Source organism: Lissotriton helveticus, chromosome 2_1, assembly GCF_964261635.1.
Source record: "Lissotriton helveticus chromosome 2_1, aLisHel1.1, whole genome shotgun sequence".
In the NCBI taxonomy this organism is placed as follows: domain Eukaryota; kingdom Metazoa; phylum Chordata; class Amphibia; order Caudata; family Salamandridae; genus Lissotriton; species Lissotriton helveticus.
Window position 1 is genome coordinate 1,346,544,506 of NC_136059.1, and position 19,770 is coordinate 1,346,564,275.

The window sequence follows — 19,770 nt, forward strand, 5'->3', positions numbered from 1 at the left end:
GGCTTTCTTCTCAATTGTTATTTTTTATTTTCAGCCTCATCTGGTTCCACTTTGATTACTTAATCTCCTATCACAACATTCCCTCCAAGTCCCGAGCCTTCAGTTTCCAGATATATCCAATGTGGCTTATCAATATAGCCTCTTTAGACTGCCTCTAAACGTCTCTAAGCAGCCAGCTGTACAGCCTTAATTGCAGTAAACACAAACAGCCACTTGTAATTGGCAAGATCAAGATCTCGGATTGTCTCCACAGTCAGTACACATAGCAGCAGCATCGCCAGGTTTAAGACCAGGAAGTGGTGAGGAAAAAGAAAAGATGACTGGTTTGCCACTGGATTCAAGCAAGCCGGGCTGAAGACGGCTGCAATGCCAGAAACCGGTCCTCGGAAGCTTGTTTCCGGTCCAGGGAAGACATGGCTTGGCAGTTCAGGCTGGACTGTTCCCATGAGGCACAGGGTCAGACTGATTTGCATATAGCCATGTCTGAACTGGGGTGGCTGAGTGGGCTAAAGAACGGCGATGGATTAAACCCAGATCTTTTGACTGGGTGTGAGTGTTTGATTGATTCAGATGCTCCGTCCATCACCACCCCCTTTTGTACTGGTTTGCTATTTAAGCAAAACCCGGAAAATCATCCTGGCTCAATATGCTCAATTTCTCCTGCATTCCAGGAAGGGACTAAAGATACATCCCTTGAAGCGAAATCTCACCTGCAGGTAGTGCTCAACCACATGTAGGCCACATATTCCCACCCAGTCCTAAATCATAAAAGTATTTTTATTTTACATAGTGCTTCTATCAGCCTGCTGCAGATCGCATTCCCTCCTTAAATCTTTATTTGCTGATATGAACTTGCTTTTAAATCCAAATTCACAGAATATATGTAATTTGTGCTGGAAAAAACAGTGGTAAATGATACTTTTGTATCACTGTTTATCCTAATTTCATATCCATATTATTCATATGAGGTCAGTTTTGAACTGTATTGCAAAAGACATATACGCAAGCAGAGCCGGCTTTAGTGCTGGGCGTTGGTCGCACCCAATGCCACAATATTTTTTTGCGCCTCCATAATGAGCTCCTTCTCCATGGATTCCCTCACTGCCACTCTGCACCTGTGTCCCTCACATCTCCATAGCCCCTCTATCACAGGCATTTAATTTGTTTTATAGTGCTACTCATACCAGTGTAAGGTGTCAGAGCACTTTACATCAATCTCAATTTATATAGAGACAATGAATCATATGTGTGAAAATCAGTCTACAGGATATGTTACACAAGACAATCAGGAGTAGAAGGTGTGGGAATCGCGTTATCCATACTAGTAGGCAGTATATTTAAGAGTGAGTGGTCTGAAGAAGCACAAACTCAGGATTTAAAATGTACTACGGAGTTGGGTTAGCTTTACTAATAAGAATGTATGTCTAGCTAAACAAAACCTTTTTAGCAACAATAGGATAATGAAAGATAGGGAAATACATAATGTTCTAACTGATACCATGCAGTTTGCATGTAGTTCTTTGAAGACAGTTCATAGCTCACTGTGCTATATTATTGTTGTGACCTATGAATTGCAGATAACTAAAGGATATCTGTGACAAAAGTAGTAACCTACTGAGCAATCCAAATAAAATACAGTTCCGTGGTTTGCGTTTGTTTTTATTTGCTCTTATTCTTTGCAGCAGGCACATCAACCCCCTGTGCTTTATTATGATGAGTGAAAACTGTCACTGTACAAACTCAATCTCTCTCTCCAGTAGGGGCATTATCTTGACATTTTTATTGTTACCTGAAACTGCAGGACACACAAGAACCTCCTCAGCAGGTGCTTTGAACCCTATAAGCTATTTTTAAGAACAGTGACCCCCCAGTCAGGGCCAGGAGTGGCTGCACCGGTCGCACCGCCCTAGAGACGGACCTGTATTCGGTCTGTATTCACTCCCTATTCTTCCGTTTGTTGCCTAAGTCTGGCAGCTGCTAATTAAAAGGACAAGCCACACAATGTCCAGAGATGTACAGGGGATGTGGCGCCTCCTTGTTTGCATAGGTAAAACAACAGTTGATGGACAGAATGCAGAACAATGTCATACATTCACCCCAGTACAGAGATCTGGGCCTAAATCCATCGTTTTTTTGCACTCCACACCACCCCAGTTCAGACATAGCCATATGCAAATCAGCCTTGACCCTGTGCCTCAAGGGAACAGTCCAGCCCGAACTGCCAAGCCATGTGTTTCCTGGACCGGAATGAAGCATCCTAGGACCGGTTTCTGGCTATCAGTCGTCTTCAGCCAGGATAGCTTGACTCCAGTGGCGTCCTTGTTTGCATAGGCCTCTGTTTAACCTTTAATCAGCATTGTGATTTTCGTTTCTACAGGCCTCTTGGCCAATTCCAAGTGGGATGTGAAGTTTCCAACCCTGTGCAAACCTGTTTGTGCAGAGTACTGAATTCCGAGGTTTGCAGCTGGTACTGCACCCCAGAATTCCCCTCACACCTGTTGAAATGCACTAGGTGTAAAAGTGTGGTAAATACATTTATAGGCAGAATTTAGTGTCGAAACCACCAAATTCCATCTGCTATTCCTTATTTTCATGAGAAAAACTCGAAATAGAAGGTTTTAACTGCACCCATTAAATACCACACCCCTTGGTATACATTTTTACTATATGCAGTAATTACCACAACCCCACCTGGCCAATATGTAATTGAGACCTTACCTTTTTTTTCCTTAGGCTAGTATGCAACAGTAAAATATCAGTATTTCGCTGATAAATAAATACTTATTAAGTAGTTGTGTGATCGATCCAATACAAGAAAGCAGTTCACTCTGATTTAGAGGGCACATATTGAAATAACTGCTTTTGCCCGAACGTGTCCAAAGGATCTCTTTTAAAAATTGCCTCGAAATGAATGGCGCGTTTTGTGTGCTTTTGGCAGAGCTCCAAGCACACTTGAAGCGTGTCGTCGTCCAAAATCCCGGCGTGCTGTCTGCATTAAAATGCAAATCGCCTCCAGATTGTGCAGCTGCCGGTGGCTTCGTGGCGACTGCCCACCGTGCCCGCTCTGATTAGCCCACTTTATTTGTCCCTAGGAGGAGAGGGGGGGGGGGGGGGGGGGGGAATGCATTCATAACACTCTCCCGCGTGCGGCCTAGCTCCATCATGGCGGCCATACCTCTGTGTTTCAATTCTCTGCGGCTCAGCAGTTTTACTGTGCTTTTCATCAGCCCGCAATGGGTTCTGCTTCTGAAGATTTCATTAAAAAATTCGATTTACAACGCGATGTAATGAACACGTCAACTGCGAGCCCCGACGCATTGCTTCGTCGCCTTTCTCCCCCACACGTTCATTCGTCTGTTGACTTATTAAAAAGGAATTACGGCGAGTAGTATTCTTAATGTCCGGCGTGTGGTTTGGGGTTGCAGTATTCCCGGTGAATTCGGCCATTAGCAGCTGGATGACTCTGTTTGGGGCCAGTGCCTAATTGATGTCATGCTCCTTTTAAATATGAAATGTGCTTCTAAACGCAGCCGTTGTGTACGTCCTCGTTCTGCTGTTCTGTCCACGCGCTGCTACTTCAGGAGAGCATTTAGGAGATGTTTTGTTCCCACTTACAGCACCTAATTATATGGGCATCCAGGGAATAAAGTGCCCCTTCTGGTTACCATGACAACCTTGGACTCAAACTCAGGGTCACGCGTAGAGGTCCAATTACTCCACCGCAGAGAAACCGTGCATCTGTTCAATGTAATAGCGTGATTTGTATTTCTTTACCTAGCGTTTCAAATGACCTGAGCTATTGCTTTCTTTATGTACTGCATTTATAAGTTGCTAGTATTACCCATTTTATTGGTACTCATTTTACAAAACCCTTTTACCATACCCTTTTATCATTTTACCAAAGACTCATTGTATCGGACCCTTCCACCCTCACAGCCCACACTCAGAAGACCATTGCTCAAGACACCGCAACAGACATGTAGTCCATACACTGTGGAGCACCCTTGAACCCATGCCCTCACCTCACCACATCTTCATCAAGGACTGGACCACATCAGCGCAGCCTTCACTCTGATCCCGAATGACTCAGTCAACACAGTGTACTACCTGGACACCTGCAATCACCCCACAGTACTCCACCATCTCAAGAAACTCTCAGCGGAGCAGAAGACGCTAGCCAACTACCGGCCTATTTCCATGCTACCATACCTAGCCAAAGTCATGGAAAATATGCGAAACAAATGCCTAGCAACGCACCTCAATGACAACCACTTATTCAACAATACTCAATCCGGATTCAGGCTCAAACACAGTACAGAGACCATCTTCATTGCCGCAACAGGCAACACCCTGATGATCATGGCCCGAGGTCACCATCTCCCACCCCATCCTTATGCGACGACTGCATGAAACTGGCATCCGAGGAGCCACACTTCCCTGGATTTGCTCCTACTTGACAGACCATACCTAGTAGGTCAGCCCAGCCTCCTTCACGTTGGATGCCATCAACTTCATGTGATGAGGTGCTCAAGGATTCTTACACATCCACACCCTTTTGAATGCTCACGTGACCCCACTTACCCGCATCATCCGTCCCAATGGAATCTGCATCATATCCTACTTTGACAACATTCAAGTCATACTCTGCCTCTCTGACAAGATGCCAAACACCCAGACCAATTTCTCCGCATGCATGACTGAAGTCACCAGATGGATGAAAACCAACTGCCTCAAGCTCAGCACAGACAAGATAGAATTAGTAATCTTTAGCAAAGACGCCTTTCTCTGGGACTCTAGCTGTTGGCCTGCCGTACTCAGACCCACACCCCTACTGACAATCCACGGAAGAACCTTGGAATAATAATTGTCTTCATGACCTGCCAAGTGGAAGCAGTCTCAGTTTCCTTTTTCCACATACTCAAGATGCTGAAGAAGATCTTCAAATGAGTCCCCACCAACAATTGCACAACTGTCACCCAAGTCCTCAACATCAGCAAGCTCGACTATGGCAATGCACTATGTGCCGGAATTAACAGTCAACTGACTAAAAGAAAACTCATCAGCCAGGCTCACCCTCAGCCTCCCATCCCCCATTCACTTCACCACAATCCTACCAGACACCTCCAATCAGGTGGACTCCTACACGTGCACACCACTCCATACACAGAACAATCTCCAACAGTTGTGCCCTGTTCTACCTCAGACTTGAAGCCTGAAGCAACCTGCCCCTGCACATCAGAGCCACTTCATCAGTTCTAGAACCTACTCTTATGTTGACGCACCTCACCCTGTTAAGGGATCCCTCAGGATGAAGCACCTGAGATTTTTATATTCTCTTGATGTTGATAGCTTCTTACATTTTGAAGAGTAATGGAAAGCAGGCTAAAGCAAGATGTACTCAATACAAATTGTGAACTCACTGGGGTGCTTGGAGTGACGTGTGTGTATTTCTGCTCTCTTAGAAAAATGGCCAGATCAAGGTGACTGAGGTGTAAAAACTATAATAATGTCAAAAACATTGAGTGAGCAAGAACACAACTGAATATCTAACTGGTCAGTGCTACTTCTGAGCAGAACATTGTAGGAGTCATCCCGTGGAAGAGCAGAGATTATTTTTTAGAGTGAGTACATTTTAAAAATAGAATGTGTTTAATGCCTGTTCAATGTGCTCAAAAGCCAACTAGGATACAGGACAGAGACTTAAAAGATTTGAAATTTGAGGAACATCCCATGATGATCAAATCCTAACTTTACATTCTACGAAGCTGGCTTTGTATATACTATAACAAAGCGAGGTATTGTGTGCACAGAGTCCAGAGGATGCCCAGAGGCATAGCAGAGGCTAAAGTAGATAATACAAATGGCTCTCTTTCTGGTAGTGTGGTCGAGCCGTTAGGCTTTCAGAGGGCGGTTTTAATCATTTATTGTAAACACTCAGGCAGGAAATGTTATCACTCACTCAAAGACTGAATCCAGACAAATTGGTAAGTGTAAAAAATTATACTTTGTATTTTATTTAAGAAGCAAGGGTTACTTAATGCAGGCAAGTTATAATACTTTCAAAGTATCAAAGCCTTTCATTTAGAAAGGTTTGTAGAGTTTAAAGCAATACTTTTCAGTCGGAAAGAAAATACTTGGTATTCATGAAATATAGTTAGTGCAATCAGAGAGAACACTAAGCAGTCCTGTGGGGAAAAAGACAGGTAATGGGCTTACAAGTAAGTACCCGGCTTACAGTTCCAGTCTCCGGATAGTGTCAGGCCAACACTGCGGGCAGTGCCGGTCGTGGGGGTCTGCAGGCACCCGGAGGAGCAGGTTTCAGTATCTTTGACTTGACGATCGATACCGGCAATGAGTTATACCCTCGCTGTCCTTGGATAGTAATGTAGCAGGTTGGTTTTCAACAGACCACAAACATGGTTACTGTCTCGATCTCCGGCAGTTGGCTGTTGGTGTTCCGCATGGGGAGTTCCATCGTCTTCGGACCGTCACGGGGAGGTCACAGTTGGGCAGTAGGGTCAGAGGAGGCCGACAGGACCACTTGCAGATGGTGCGGGCTCTCGAGCACCAGCTGGGGACAGCTGGGGTTGGGGTGCTGAGAGATTACCTCGATGTCGTAGAGGTGGTCTGGTTGGGATGTTTTTCTTCTGCCAGGACAGAGTCATGTCGACACAAATGTCGGTCCTCTACTAGTGTGGTCTGGTAGTTCTTTTGTAGCAGTGTTTCACGTCGACACCAGTGGTAATCCTCACTGTGGCGGTTCTAATACTGGCGGATGCAGGGGACTATAGCCTTTAGTCCGAAGGTTGAGTTTTGGTGCTTTGGTGAAGGTTCCAGGGCCTCTGGGGTTTCTTAGAGGTCAGGCAGGGTTTCTGAAAGGCCAGCAGGTCCAGTGGCCGACCCAGGTGCAGGTGGCAGGGATCTTGCCGAGTTTGGTCTGCAGCGGTTCAGTTCCGGGCCAGAAGTGGTCCTGTTCCCTCTTTTCCTTTGGTCCGTCAAATCTGAGGATGTAAAGTTCAGGAGTGCCCTAAATACTGGATTTAGGGGCGTTACATGGGTGTGTAGGTCATGATCAATGGGTCCCTTCCTTGGGGTGTCTAAAGCCCCTAGTGTGCCATCCTTCAGTGGGAGAGGGGCATAATCCTCTTCCTAATTGGCTGAGTCCCCTCATCTTCAAGGTGGAGGGGACTGAGATGTGGACTTCACCTCGCCTCCCCCACCTGAGGGGTGGAGTCAGCAAAGGTGGGCACACCTCCCTTCCTGACTAGGTATGCCCGCCTGATCCCACACCCAAATGGGGGGCCAGAACCGGCTGATAGAAGCAAAAGACTGGGGGCATCTAACAAAGGTTAAGCTCCCTCTTCGTGGACCCTTCCCATCCTGGGGAAAGAGGCATAACACCTCTGCCCAGGATGTGCTTTGTTTCCAGTCCCAGAGAGCAGAGGGCTCTCTACTCAGGAGTCCAGACTCATGTCTAGTGGTGGCATATGGCTAGTAGCCAGTCAGGGACCACACCATGGCTAGTCATGTTTCAGGGGGCATCTCTAAGATGTCCTCTGAGTGTATTTTACCCTAAATCCGACACTGGCATCAGTGTAGGTTTAATGTGCTGAGAAGTTTGATAGCAAACTTCTCAGTCTTCAGTAAAGCCATCATGGAGCGGGAGAGTTCGTGATGACAAACTCCCAGCCCATGTATTCAACATGGCTTCACTGCACTTACAATGTCTCTGAATGGCACAGACACTGTAGGCGCACAATGCTCATGTCACTGTAACCCTCACCTGTAGTATAGTGCACCCTGCTAGAGGGGTGACTTGTCTATGCCACAGGCAGTGTTTGTTAGACATGGCACCCAGGGACGGATGCCATGCCGACGTTTGGGTTTGGGGTGCCACTCTGACACACAGGCTGCAGGGGCAGGGACTACATACATCATTCATTGTCAATTTAAAAACAGTAGGGCAAGACAACCCTGGTGTATGCATTGCCCTGTGTCATTATCACTTGGTAGGTTATTAGCATGGGCGGACTGCACCTCTTTTGATTATCTATTCAGGGTGGATGAAAGAAGAAGCCCTGTGCAGATTTACTATTATCCTTTCACACCTCTTAAATGGACAGTGCATTTTTTTCTGCTCATGCCCCCCCCCCCCCACCACACCATAGCACAGGACTTGCAAGTTACAAGGAGTTTTTTTATTGACTTGCTACAAATGTTTAATTTTGGGGTGAATTATATGGGTGATTATTTTCCTGGACACATTTGTCTTGAATTAACTGGAGTCAAGGAGTCTTGGACCTCTATTGAACAATGTCACTATATTTGTTCTTCATGAGTAAAATACATATTTTTACATAAACTCAGAATGGTCAAGATATTTGCATTTCCATGCATCAAAAAAGAAGAGACTGAGCTAGGGAAGTTTTTCCATGGTTTTAAAATGGCCTTAAAGCTGAGCAAATGGACTTTTAAATGTTCAAGACTGCCTTTCTCATTTTAACACTGTCAGGCCTGATATACAATGTGTTCCCTGATGCCAGACAACATTTAAAACGTAGGTTTGAAAGCCCCTTAGTAACTCGGGCTATAAGCTTTTTTTAAAATCTGACTTCAGACAAACACCTTTAATGCAAACAATGAACATCCAAAAGCTTTCCTGCACCAGGTAGGAAAGTCTAAGACTAATTTAAGACAAAAAACCCTTTTGGTAAAGCAAAACCGCCTTCCCTGGCTTAAGAGAGTCAGTGAACTGTCCTAATCCAAGGAAATATTTTTCTCAAAAGGCTCATTTCTCACGTCTACCCAAAACAGATGTGTGCATATAGCTGTGAAAATAAACTACATGTTGCAGAAGTATCAAGTATATTATTGAAGTCCCTGTGCAAGGCCAGACTGGCAGTAGTGGGCATCGGGCATTTTCCCAGGAGGTTGGGGGCAATTTTTCGGAGCAGTACAGCAATTTTGAAAGCACCAGCTGCAGAGTTCCTTATATATCCTTGCAGGCCGCCCTGTCACGGTTCGAGGTGTTCTGCCACGACGATTAGTTGAGGGTTAATGTGAAGAAATCAAAGTTCATGGTGCTCCATAAATCCAAAGCTACCACCGGGAGAGTATACATGAACAATGTTCTCTTGGAACAGACAGATATATTTACCTACCTGGGTATAACTCTTAAGTAGGAAGATGAGCTGGAAACCCCAGGGTGACATGTTGGCTTTAAAGCACGTACAATTAGCAGGTGCTTTGATCAAAGAGCATAGGCGTTCTCACACTACGCCCATTGCCCACGTTCTGCAAATTTATAACTCAAAAATTAGCCCAGCGATATTATATGGTGCACAACTCTGGGGCTTCGAGAACCTAGCGCCATTGGCAATAGTGCAAAATAAGTTTGTCAAGTCACTAGTAGACCTTCCGCAATCCTCCCCTTTAATGCACTCTACTTCTTTGGGCTGTCATAATATTGAGTATGTGGCTCGATTCAGGCCATTGGCATTTTGGATAAGACTCTGGACCCCTCCTGAGCTTTCTTTGTACGCAAGGCTGTATTGGATGTAATGAGGTTAAGACGTTTGCATGAAATTTCATGGTTGAATAAAATCAAAACCACATTGTATGCTATGGGCATGAGCACACTATAGGAAGACCCAGTTTTATCATCTTTTCCCCCCAAAAAGATTTTTAAGACAGCTTACTGGGAAATTGTTAAAATTAAGAGGCTTTCATCACATGTAAGGCCGTCACTGACAAGGGAATACCTAGAAGTGAAACATGAGACCAAATTGGAAGGTTACTGGGATCTTATTTCCAGGCAGCTCGATCGGAAACTGTACCACCAAGTTAGGGTGGGCTCACTCCCCATAAGAGCATTCACTAGTAGATGGTCCTCATCAGCTGAAGATAAATGTATCTTTTGGTCCGGCCACATTGAGACCCTAGCCCACATTCTATTTGTCTGCCCAGGTTACAATCTTCCCAGGATTAAATGGCTAAAACCTGTCTGTAAGAACTTGGGTATAAGATCAGCCAAAGAGGCCCTTAGGATCTTAAGGTCAGACACAACGGATCTCATTGTTGGTTGCTATGGCGAAATTCTTAAAATGGGTATGGGCAATTCGAGCTAATACAATGGGGGCACATTAATTATTTTATTGTAAAAGGGGGCAGATATTTAGTCATGGGTTTACAGGGGATGCCCACTAGATATATTTCTGTCAGATAAAGGATTTTCTGTAAATAGAGTGGGTTTTATTCTGGTTTTAGCATTTGTGCCTTGAAAATAGATAAATGTTTATTGACTTTTATTAATCGATTTTATTGTTGATCTGGTCAACCATATGTTTTATCAATGGTTATATATTTTAATTGATTTCTATGATTGTGGATTCTCAGTTGGCCATATCAAAAACAGAAATATATTATGAGATGAATTTTTTAAAAATATAGTATTTTCTGTTTTATGTGATTGAGAAATCGAAATAACGACCATTTTTGATTTGATTTGTATATCCAGTATTTTTCAGGCAACAATAAAAGTGTCAACATAACTCTGGTGATTTTTGTACCTGCTGGAGACAGTTCGTAGTTTTGTCTAGTGGCAGTATTCACTCATTTAATGCAGATAAGAGGGTTAATATTCCTGTTGCAAAAATATGTACAATGCAGATCACAGAATGTGCATAGCTTAGTGGGATACCGCTTTTGTCACAAAGATCCTTTTGTTAGTGTGCAGTTCATAAATTGCAATCATAATGTAGCAAAGTGAGCTATAACGTGTAATCAAAGAGTCCTAATGTTGCTAAAAATGGTTTGTTTGGGTAAAACGAAATTGTTATTAGCAAAGCCAACCCAAACCACTGTGTTACGTTCTGAATCCTGGGTTTGTGCTTCTCCAGACCAAGTACTCTTAAAAAAATACCTACAAGTTTGGATTATATGAATCCTACACCTTGTAGTCCCCTTTGTCAAATGTAACATTTTCAATACACTGATTTACACACACATGGTTCATTGACTCTGCAATTGTGTGTGATCTGAGGTGCTCCAGCACCCTATAGTGGTATGAGAGGTGCTATAAAACCAATGAAATTCATGTGAGAGAAAGGCTGTGAAGAGATGAGGAGCACTGTTGGAGGTGATAGTGAGGAAATCATTGAAGAGCCCAAACAAAGATTTTTTAATCCTGGTGCTCTCCAAACTCATCATTTAATATGCTCTAAAAGCAAATGCAAGTGAATATATAATGAAAAATATCTTGTAGAATGCACCATTTTTGCCCACATTTACTTGGGAGGGGAACCCCAAACCTCCTTGCAGTGGTCAGACTCTCTCCCTGCCCTCTCTATGCACCGTATGTGGGCTGGTCTGATAAAATTTGTCAAGGCTGCTCTGGGCACCCAATCTGAACCTATCCGTATCACAGATGTTTTACAAGTGCACATTGGGCAACAAAAATTCGAATTGTCATTTGACATTTTTTGGGGGGGTAATTGTCAGCGCCATGCTGCCTTTAGATATAGATATTGTAAAAAGCAGCTGTGACTCCCAAGACTTTCAATGCCGCTTGGTGCAAACCACCTCTAATTTACCTTAATATTAGTTATCAAAATAACGAGGCAGGCGCTGGCAAGTGGAAAATGAAGAACAGGTTTACTACTCCAGGAGGAGAACACGTCGCCTCAGACACCGGGGCTATCGTCAGGAGGTGCTCTAACTGCATCACTGTGGCATGGCCTTTTATACTCTTTTTCGTAGGTTTATTACATGGTCAAACATTCCTGGCATTCATTTATTACATAGTGAAACATCCTTGGGATCCCTGCCTCCAGCCGGTTTCCACACAGACCCACCAGCTGTTGTCCCCCCTCACAAATCTAACAGATGATTGCTATCTTGCAGCCGGACATTCCGACAGGATCTAAAGGTGTGTGGGATCGGTCAGATCTGAGGTTTCGTGTTATTGATTAATTCAGACTTCTTTGTTAGTGGTACAAGTCCTGCCGTGTGGGGGCAATAAACTATGGGCCTTATTTATGAAGGCCTTGCGCCTCCGGTGCGTCACTTTTTCCCATTTTAAAAGTGACGCACCGGTGGCGCAAGGACTTCATAAATAAGGCCCCATGTCTGCAGGGGTCAGTTAGTGCCTGAGACCGGATCGGTGGCCAAGTGGGGTCACAGGGTTATCAGGAGGCCTTGCTCATGTGTAGGGGATGAAAGGACAAATGTGTTTTAGGGCGGGAAGTGGCTCCGGGGCTTTGTCAGGCTGACAAGGGTTTACGACCCTAGTAAGTGTGTTCAGGCTTGGTCAGAGTGCTGGGGATAATTGCGAGGTCAGGGTGAATCAAAGGTGACTAGTAGTGAATGAAATGGCTGCGATATCTAAAATGGTTGCTGCTTACGCGCACGCAGTGGCTTCTTGTTAAGCAAGATAGCGTCGGCTTTGTACACGTCTGTCAATTATGTTTTAACAATATCACATATATACATATGTAAATTTTTGACGCAGAGCTAATTTTAGCTTACAATCATAGATATGCATTTAGCTCAAGCAGATCTGGACTGAAACTCTTTCAGTTCCTGTTTCTGTGGTCATTTGATCAAAATGGCTTCATTCAAAAGTATGATACTTCACGTTTCTTGGTGGAATCCAATTCACAGATGGATGCAGTGTGTCACAGCAGTCTACAAAGGTCGCTGGTGAGTATTTTCTGGGCCCTCTTTTGTCTGAGCTCTCAAAAGGCTGATGCCAGAATGAAGGGTCTAATGTACTAAATATTTTAACGGTCACAAATGCTCCACTTTCACTTTAGTGCCCATTAACCCCTTGACCGCGGCGGTAATTCCGCCGCGGCGCTAGGGGGGGCCGCGCGGTGCCGCCATGCTCGTGACGGAACTACTCCGTCACGAGCCACGGTGGCGCTGTGCTTGTGACGGAATGGTTCTGTCACGGCCTTGCCCGCTCAATAGAACGCGCCACACAGGCGTGAAATTGATGCCGCATTGCCGCCGTGGCTGGGCCGCGCCGGAACCATTCCGTCACCAGCACAGCGCCACCGTGGCTCATGACGGAATGGTTCCGTCATGAGCATGCAAAGTATTAAAACGCTATTTCTTATGTACTAATCTCATTTAAACATTTTAGACTCCTAAATGTGATTCTGAATGGATACTGATTGGGTATCAGGGAGGGGCATGTTGTAGATGTCCTTTCCAAATATCGAATTGATATCTTATGTATCAATATTTTCCGACAAAATTCAGTTGCAAAAAATTTACATTTTTCCTACGCCTCAATGGAGATGGTAAAGCATTTGCAAACAGGAAGGGGTCTCTTCCCATTTGTGAGTGTAAAATAGGTTTGTTGAAGAGTAGGGAGCGGTCCAGGGATGCACTGTCAACTCTTAAACAAAAAAAAGTAAACTTTTTTTTTTAAGTGTAGTCCTAGTTTTTTTGAGGGAAATTGAGCTGCATTCAAAAAAAGTTTGCATTATTAAAAAGCAATTACGTAACTGGTGGTCTGCTGACCCCAGCAGGTCACCGACCCCTAATTCCACCAAAACGCGTCGCCACATTTTTATTGCCATAGTTTCTGACTGTACAGATATTGTAAAGATATGGTGCCAAGAATTTATTCAGATGGGAACATTTTGTTTTAATATTTGCTAACCCAGAGAGCTACAGCCATTATTAGATGTGCTAAAAAGGCTCCTTGTTATCCAGTCCTTACAGCAATGGAAATTGTTAAAGCCCAACCTAAGGGTGCAGCATTGTATGGTGCAGAGTTATTGGACTAGTGTTCCACGGGCTCCCTGGGAACCAGTGAAAATAATTTAATCGGAGCTGTTACAGTTATGGGACAGCTCCACTTCGATTGCACCTTGATCTTAATCCTGTTCCTGCATTCGTTTCACTGAAGCTGTTACTCTATTGGATCCACGTATGGGCCGTTGAGGAACCACAGTCTTACAGTGAGGGCCTTGTTGATATCCTTAACCTACCAAGCTCCAATAAGATCAAGTGTCTAGCCAATCTTTTAAAAATCATTCCATGACCTGGGGTTAGAACTTTTTTGGGAAGCGCCTTCTATTACCTCTTCTGCGGTCCAGGGTTCCTTCAAGACAAAATCAAGCTCCACACTCCCCAGAGAAACATTTGGTCTGAAAATCTCTGTCTGGCCATAGTCTCTCGGATTAAGAAGACAAGGGCAGGAGGCAGATCTTTCTCATTTCTAGGCTCCTGTCTTTGGAATAAGTTACCGCTGACTCTCAGGGCCTTAAAGCAAACACCGATCTTCCGGAAGAAAACTTAAGACCTGGCTGTTTTCCTCCACCTAGACTCTTCTCCTTTCCTTGTCTGCAGATGGCTCCTATGCTATAGCGCCAGGACACTCCTCGGAGTAACAGTTGCGCTTTATAAATTACCTACATAGACATAGGTAGATACTGAGAGAGAGCCATTGCTCAGTTGTGGAATTCGCTTCCTCAGGCACTCCGGCTGGAGTGTTCTGAGCCTATCTTTAGGAAAGGTCTGAAGACGCACTTATTTCCAGCTTCTTAATTATTGCCCTGTTTTTTGGTTGCTGCTGCTGTTTTCCTTTGATACTGTAGCGCCAGGACACACTGGTCTCAGTGTAACCAGATGCTTTATAAATGTAACTATTATTATTATTATTATTATTATTATTATTATTATTATTATTATTGTTATTATTATTATTATTATTATCATTATTATTATTATTATTGCCCAGAATGAATTGTACAGTTCTATAGGCAGTTGTACAAGGTCTTTTCAGTTATACAGGAGCATGACCAAGGCTGAGTAATTTTTATACTTTATTTGTTTAGCTTGTTCATGTTCGCTTTACTTACAGTTTCGGTATGGCGACAACTGTATTTTTAGCTACTTGGGCTTTTCTACAGGCAAGGTCCACTTTGCCCCAGTGATGCATGTTATCTCATGTGACCGAGGAACATCTGCTCTTTTTTTGGCCAGACTATTCTAGACCAAGGGTCATATGGATTGTGCCTTGTCGATTTTTGGGGATTTCACACCGTACTAATGCTCTTAGAATTTGCAATGGCGATTCAATTAGCGTGGTAGTTGCTACAGTATCTAAATTCTTTTTTTCTGCATAGGCTTTTAGACTTAAAGTAGCCTTCTATGCACATGTTTTAGTGAAATGAAATGGTGAGCTTAAATTGTAATTTGGTGAATGCTAGTATTACCTTGCTATTTTAATGATTTTAATGAATGTTTTTATTATTTTGTATTCTTTTTATGATTCTAAGGTTTTTCGTCTGTTTTAATTTACTTTTGCATTGATTTTTGTTATATTTACTTGTGTATGTCTTGATAAATTGTGTCTGTCAATAAACTCGGAACTTGGAGTTTTAATGTTTATTGTCTTTTAATTAAGTATATTTATGAAATGTGGTTTATGAATTGAGTTATTAGAATCTTGAAATCGTGTCATATTGAATACAGAGATAATTTTTTTTACATAATTGCAGTGGTATTTTTGTTCTGATGTTAACATGGGCTTCTATGGGAATTAACAAGGGTGTATTAACAAGCCCATTATCGCAGTTTTATCAGCAGTTTCCTGACTATAAAACGGCGATAATTTTAGCACTGGTCCTTAATAATAATCCCCCTAGTTTTTCAAAGATTATTGCATCGTTAGAGTCAGACAGAAGCAAACAGCCATCGTTCTCTCTGAGCCCAGCCTAGGTGCTTGGGTTTGATACACTAGAACCTACCAGGAAATCCAGAAAATGTCATAGAAAACCGTGCATAGTAAAGTTTTTACCCAGACCCTGGTTGAATCTGCTGTGTCACAACAATGGACCACTTGGTTTATTTATGCACTAAAGGTTAGTGAATGAGTGTTAACCTTCCACAAACATGTAAGAGTGGTAGGCTTCTGTATAAATTAGCATCTTCTCTGTCTTCAGGAATATACAGCTACCAAATACTCCTTGCACTGGCTGGCACTCCCATTACTTGGTCTACAATTATTGTCCTGCAAATAACAGGCAATTCTACAAGAAAACTGCTTACATGTGCTTCACATTTTTAATAAGTTTTTTTTCTTTGTTAATTCAAAATATTTTTTTTATTATCCTCCATATATTTAATGATGATTAATACCAAGTTAAAATTGAGAGGAATGTGCTATTGGAGCCACATTGACAAGTTTAAACTACCACTGTTCGCGTGCATTTATTTAATGATTTTATCCAGCGCTACATACTACCTGAGACTTCAGAAGGCTCTATAACATATACGCTTGGCATGGTATCACACTTGCTCTCTTTTGCTTGTGAAACTTGAACATCTATGATTGTCTGTATTTTGTTGACTGGCCCATCTTTGATGCAGATGTTTGATTGGCTCATAATCTTCCAAATTGAAGAAAATGTGATTGTGAACCAAAAATAGTTTTTAGGAGGCATAGTCTAGGTATCTAGCATTTGCAGATTTAAAGACTGTAAATAATTGATTTTATTCTATTCTCATGTCTGAGCCTATTGATGTAATATTAGCTGAATAATGTACTTGAATTCATGTTTTTTTAACTTTATTTTAGGATTTGCTTGTTGAATCGAATAAGCTTATTTGATGATGATGATGATGATGACTGTGAGCTGCGTCTGCTTTCATTTCGCATGTGCATGCCTTCTATTTGAAATCTGTGTCTCTGATGAGCAACCATTTCAAGGGGGTTCTTGTTAGGCATGCTTCCCACTTTTGGGGGCTCCTCTGCGGGAGCTGTTCAGTGTTGGTTTCTCCTTAACACACCCTCTGCCAGATATTGATCAATGGAACAAAGTGATCGAGCAACTTGGTACCCCCTGCCCAGAGTTCATGAAGAAACTTCAGCCCACCGTCAGGAATTACGTCGAGAATCGGCCAAAGTACGCTGGCCTCACCTTCCCCAAACTTTTTCCCGACTCCTTATTTCCAGCTGATTCAGAGCACAACAAACTCAAAGGTACGTCAGATCTGACTTAATTTCGCAGTAGTTTAATGAAATGCGGTTTTATGGTTCTAGTTTGAAACAACGTCAGTCATGTTCTTAAAAGACGATATTGGACTTAAAACAAAACTGTTATATTCTAAGTATCTTAAGTGGTTTCCCTATCCTGCACCCCTCATTCTTCCTTACCCAGTGGTTGCTTCCTTCCCCTGATGATGTAATGCCCTGTCACCTAAAACATTCCAACTCTCACTGTGTGCCACTCAGCTGACTGGAAGTTGTGGTGGTGTAAATAAAGAACTGAAAGAGATATACTGGACTGGATACACGTCTTTGCAACAGAAATCATTTTATTTCAGAAATTAAATGCATTCTTGGAGAAAATACAATTCCCACTCAAGTAGAAGTAGGCAATCATGAAGTTTCTAATGTATTATTTCAGGTTTTATGCTAGAGTTGGTTAGTTGAAATGCACCCCCTTGCTTCAAATTCAATTAAATCCAATAGCAAAATCTTCCATAGCTTCTTCGGAGTACCTGTTTTTGACAAGATTGAGTTGACTCCCGTTATTGCGATAATTTACAGAAGACAAACTATACGGAATGTATACAAAATATGTCACATTTAAACACACTTATCATTCATATGAATCTGTTATGTGTACAGCGTCACTACACATTTTTATCAGTCGGTGATCAAATGTATCCAAAAACTGAATATTAATTCAATGAAAATCCCAGCTTTTTTTTTTACATGGTACCTGTGGAAATTCCAGCTGACCAGTCCACACTGTGATCCATTGTATAATTTGTGCTAAAGTGTTTGCTTGTCAAAGGAACAAAAAAGTGTATTCGAGTTAAACAGACTGAGTAACTCCATCAAGACATTAGAAAATATCTGAAAAACTGAAGTGGAAATACCCGGAATATTCTCAGAGCAAGTTTTTTTACAAAGGGGGTCTAGGACGTGCCTCATGGGATGTCATGTGTCTCACGAGGTCATCGCCAGGGCCGGACTGGTAAGTACGGGCACCGGGCTGTCTCTCGGTAGGGTGGATGGGGTGGGGGGCATCGCTGCTATGTTCATGTAATTCAGTTCACTTTAATTCACAGAGGGTACAAATCATATATTCTTTTGCACACTTATGTTTCACTTAGGTGTGAATGAGTACCATTTGGCGGCCTGATTCACTGTATAGTGTACGCCTATGTGTTACCTTATGCATGTGAAGTGCATTTCTGATTTTTGGAATTCCCATTAGTTCCCAGGAGAATGTTTGGGAAGTACTGAAAGTCACAAGTCCCCAGAAGTATTCCTGGAAAACATTTGTGCAATCTCATTTTCGCATATGAACGGACTTTTTCCCATGCATAATGCGCATAGTGTGCTTGTCCTCTTGGGGCAATGTCTTCCTTATGTGCGATTTCACTTTGTAACATCTTTCCTCCAGAGGGATTTTTCTCCCATTGAGAAACCGCTTTTCCTCTAACCACCACCTCCCCACTCCCAATTTGGAAGTGATCCCCTTTGCAATCTCACATTGTAAATGGAGTTGCAATGGCCCTTGAAAGGTGTACATTTCGAAACTTTAAGACAAAATATTGTTAATACCAATAATGTGAGTGGTTGTGGGAGATCCCTAACTTTCTTGATATTTTTTACCTGAAATTCTCACTCCATGGCCCTAGAGAAGATGTACTCGTACAAAAACGATCTATGAGTAAATATTTCAACAAATTTAAAATCAGGATTTTTGTTCCATAAATTTGAATACTCATAAAAAATGCTAATAGGTTTGTAAGGTTAATCTAGATGTTATGTTATGTCTATTTGTATAGCACACTAATCACCTGCGAGTTTCAAGTTTATTTAAATAATTGCAAAGTTTCTTAAAACCATTGCAATACAAGGTATACATAGAATAAATACACTATTGAATGATGTGGATAAAATTGGTAATTCTAAAATTAGAATCTTATTAGTCGAATTAAAACATTTTTGATTGATAAGAGAAAAATAAAGAAATCGATGCTTCCAATAACTGGAGGTACTATTATAGCCGGATAGTTATTTTCACATTGGACAATGTCACATAAAAGGGAAAACTGAATGGAGTTTAATTTCAGGCGTATTTACGGCTCACAGATTTTCATCAAGGAGATTTAGTTCAAGAGTAAAACAGGTTTTCCCAGTGTTGCCATGATGTAGGGTCTTATTATTCCTTAAGAATGATGTAACTATTTAAGTAGCAGTTTGTGTCGGCAGCGCTGAACAAATTACATTTTCTGTAATCTTTGCTCCACCTTTAGCAAACATTTGACAAAGTGGCAGTTTAGCTGAGGGTCCCCTGGATCAAACCAGGCTAAAATTGCCTGCCTTCTTGTTCGAATTCTCCTTTGGTTAAATGCCGTGATTAATAGTTATTTCCTTTCTGTCTGTACCGTGTTGCAGGAACAGACTAGGTGCAACCGATCTTCCTTTTTAGTCCCACAGAGTTGACAGTTAGCAGGGAGATTGCCATGTAGCTAGGGTAACATATGCTGTTTAAACCGTAATAACCACCGCCAGTATTTTAGAAACTGCTGCTTAATAAAAGCCGGGTAGCCAGTGGCAAAGTTATCTTGAAGGGCAATAGTCTTATAATTCATCATCATCCACCCATGTGCCCTTTTTGCTAATGTAGCTTTATCCCCTATGACCGATTGAAATTTGACTGGCTTCTTGACCAGACGCTTAAAGGTATGTAGGTTGCTTGGAGTTTCCAAAAGTTGTGCAAGACCTGTAAC

At 42.4% G+C, this 19,770-nt stretch overlaps 1 protein-coding gene across 3 annotated transcripts in view; it reads left to right on the forward strand.

Moving 5' to 3' along the window:
• The window catches only part of MAPK10 (mitogen-activated protein kinase 10), a 561,938-nt gene that overhangs the window by 360,627 nt on the left and 181,541 nt on the right, over positions 1-19,770 (forward strand). For all 3 annotated transcript variants that reach the window (XM_078677508.1, XM_078677509.1, XM_078677510.1), the window contains exon 8: positions 16,817-16,999. In XM_078677508.1, coding sequence (XP_078533634.1) covers positions 16,817-16,999 — 183 coding nt within the window. The remainder of the gene's footprint in view (positions 1-16,816; positions 17,000-19,770) is intronic.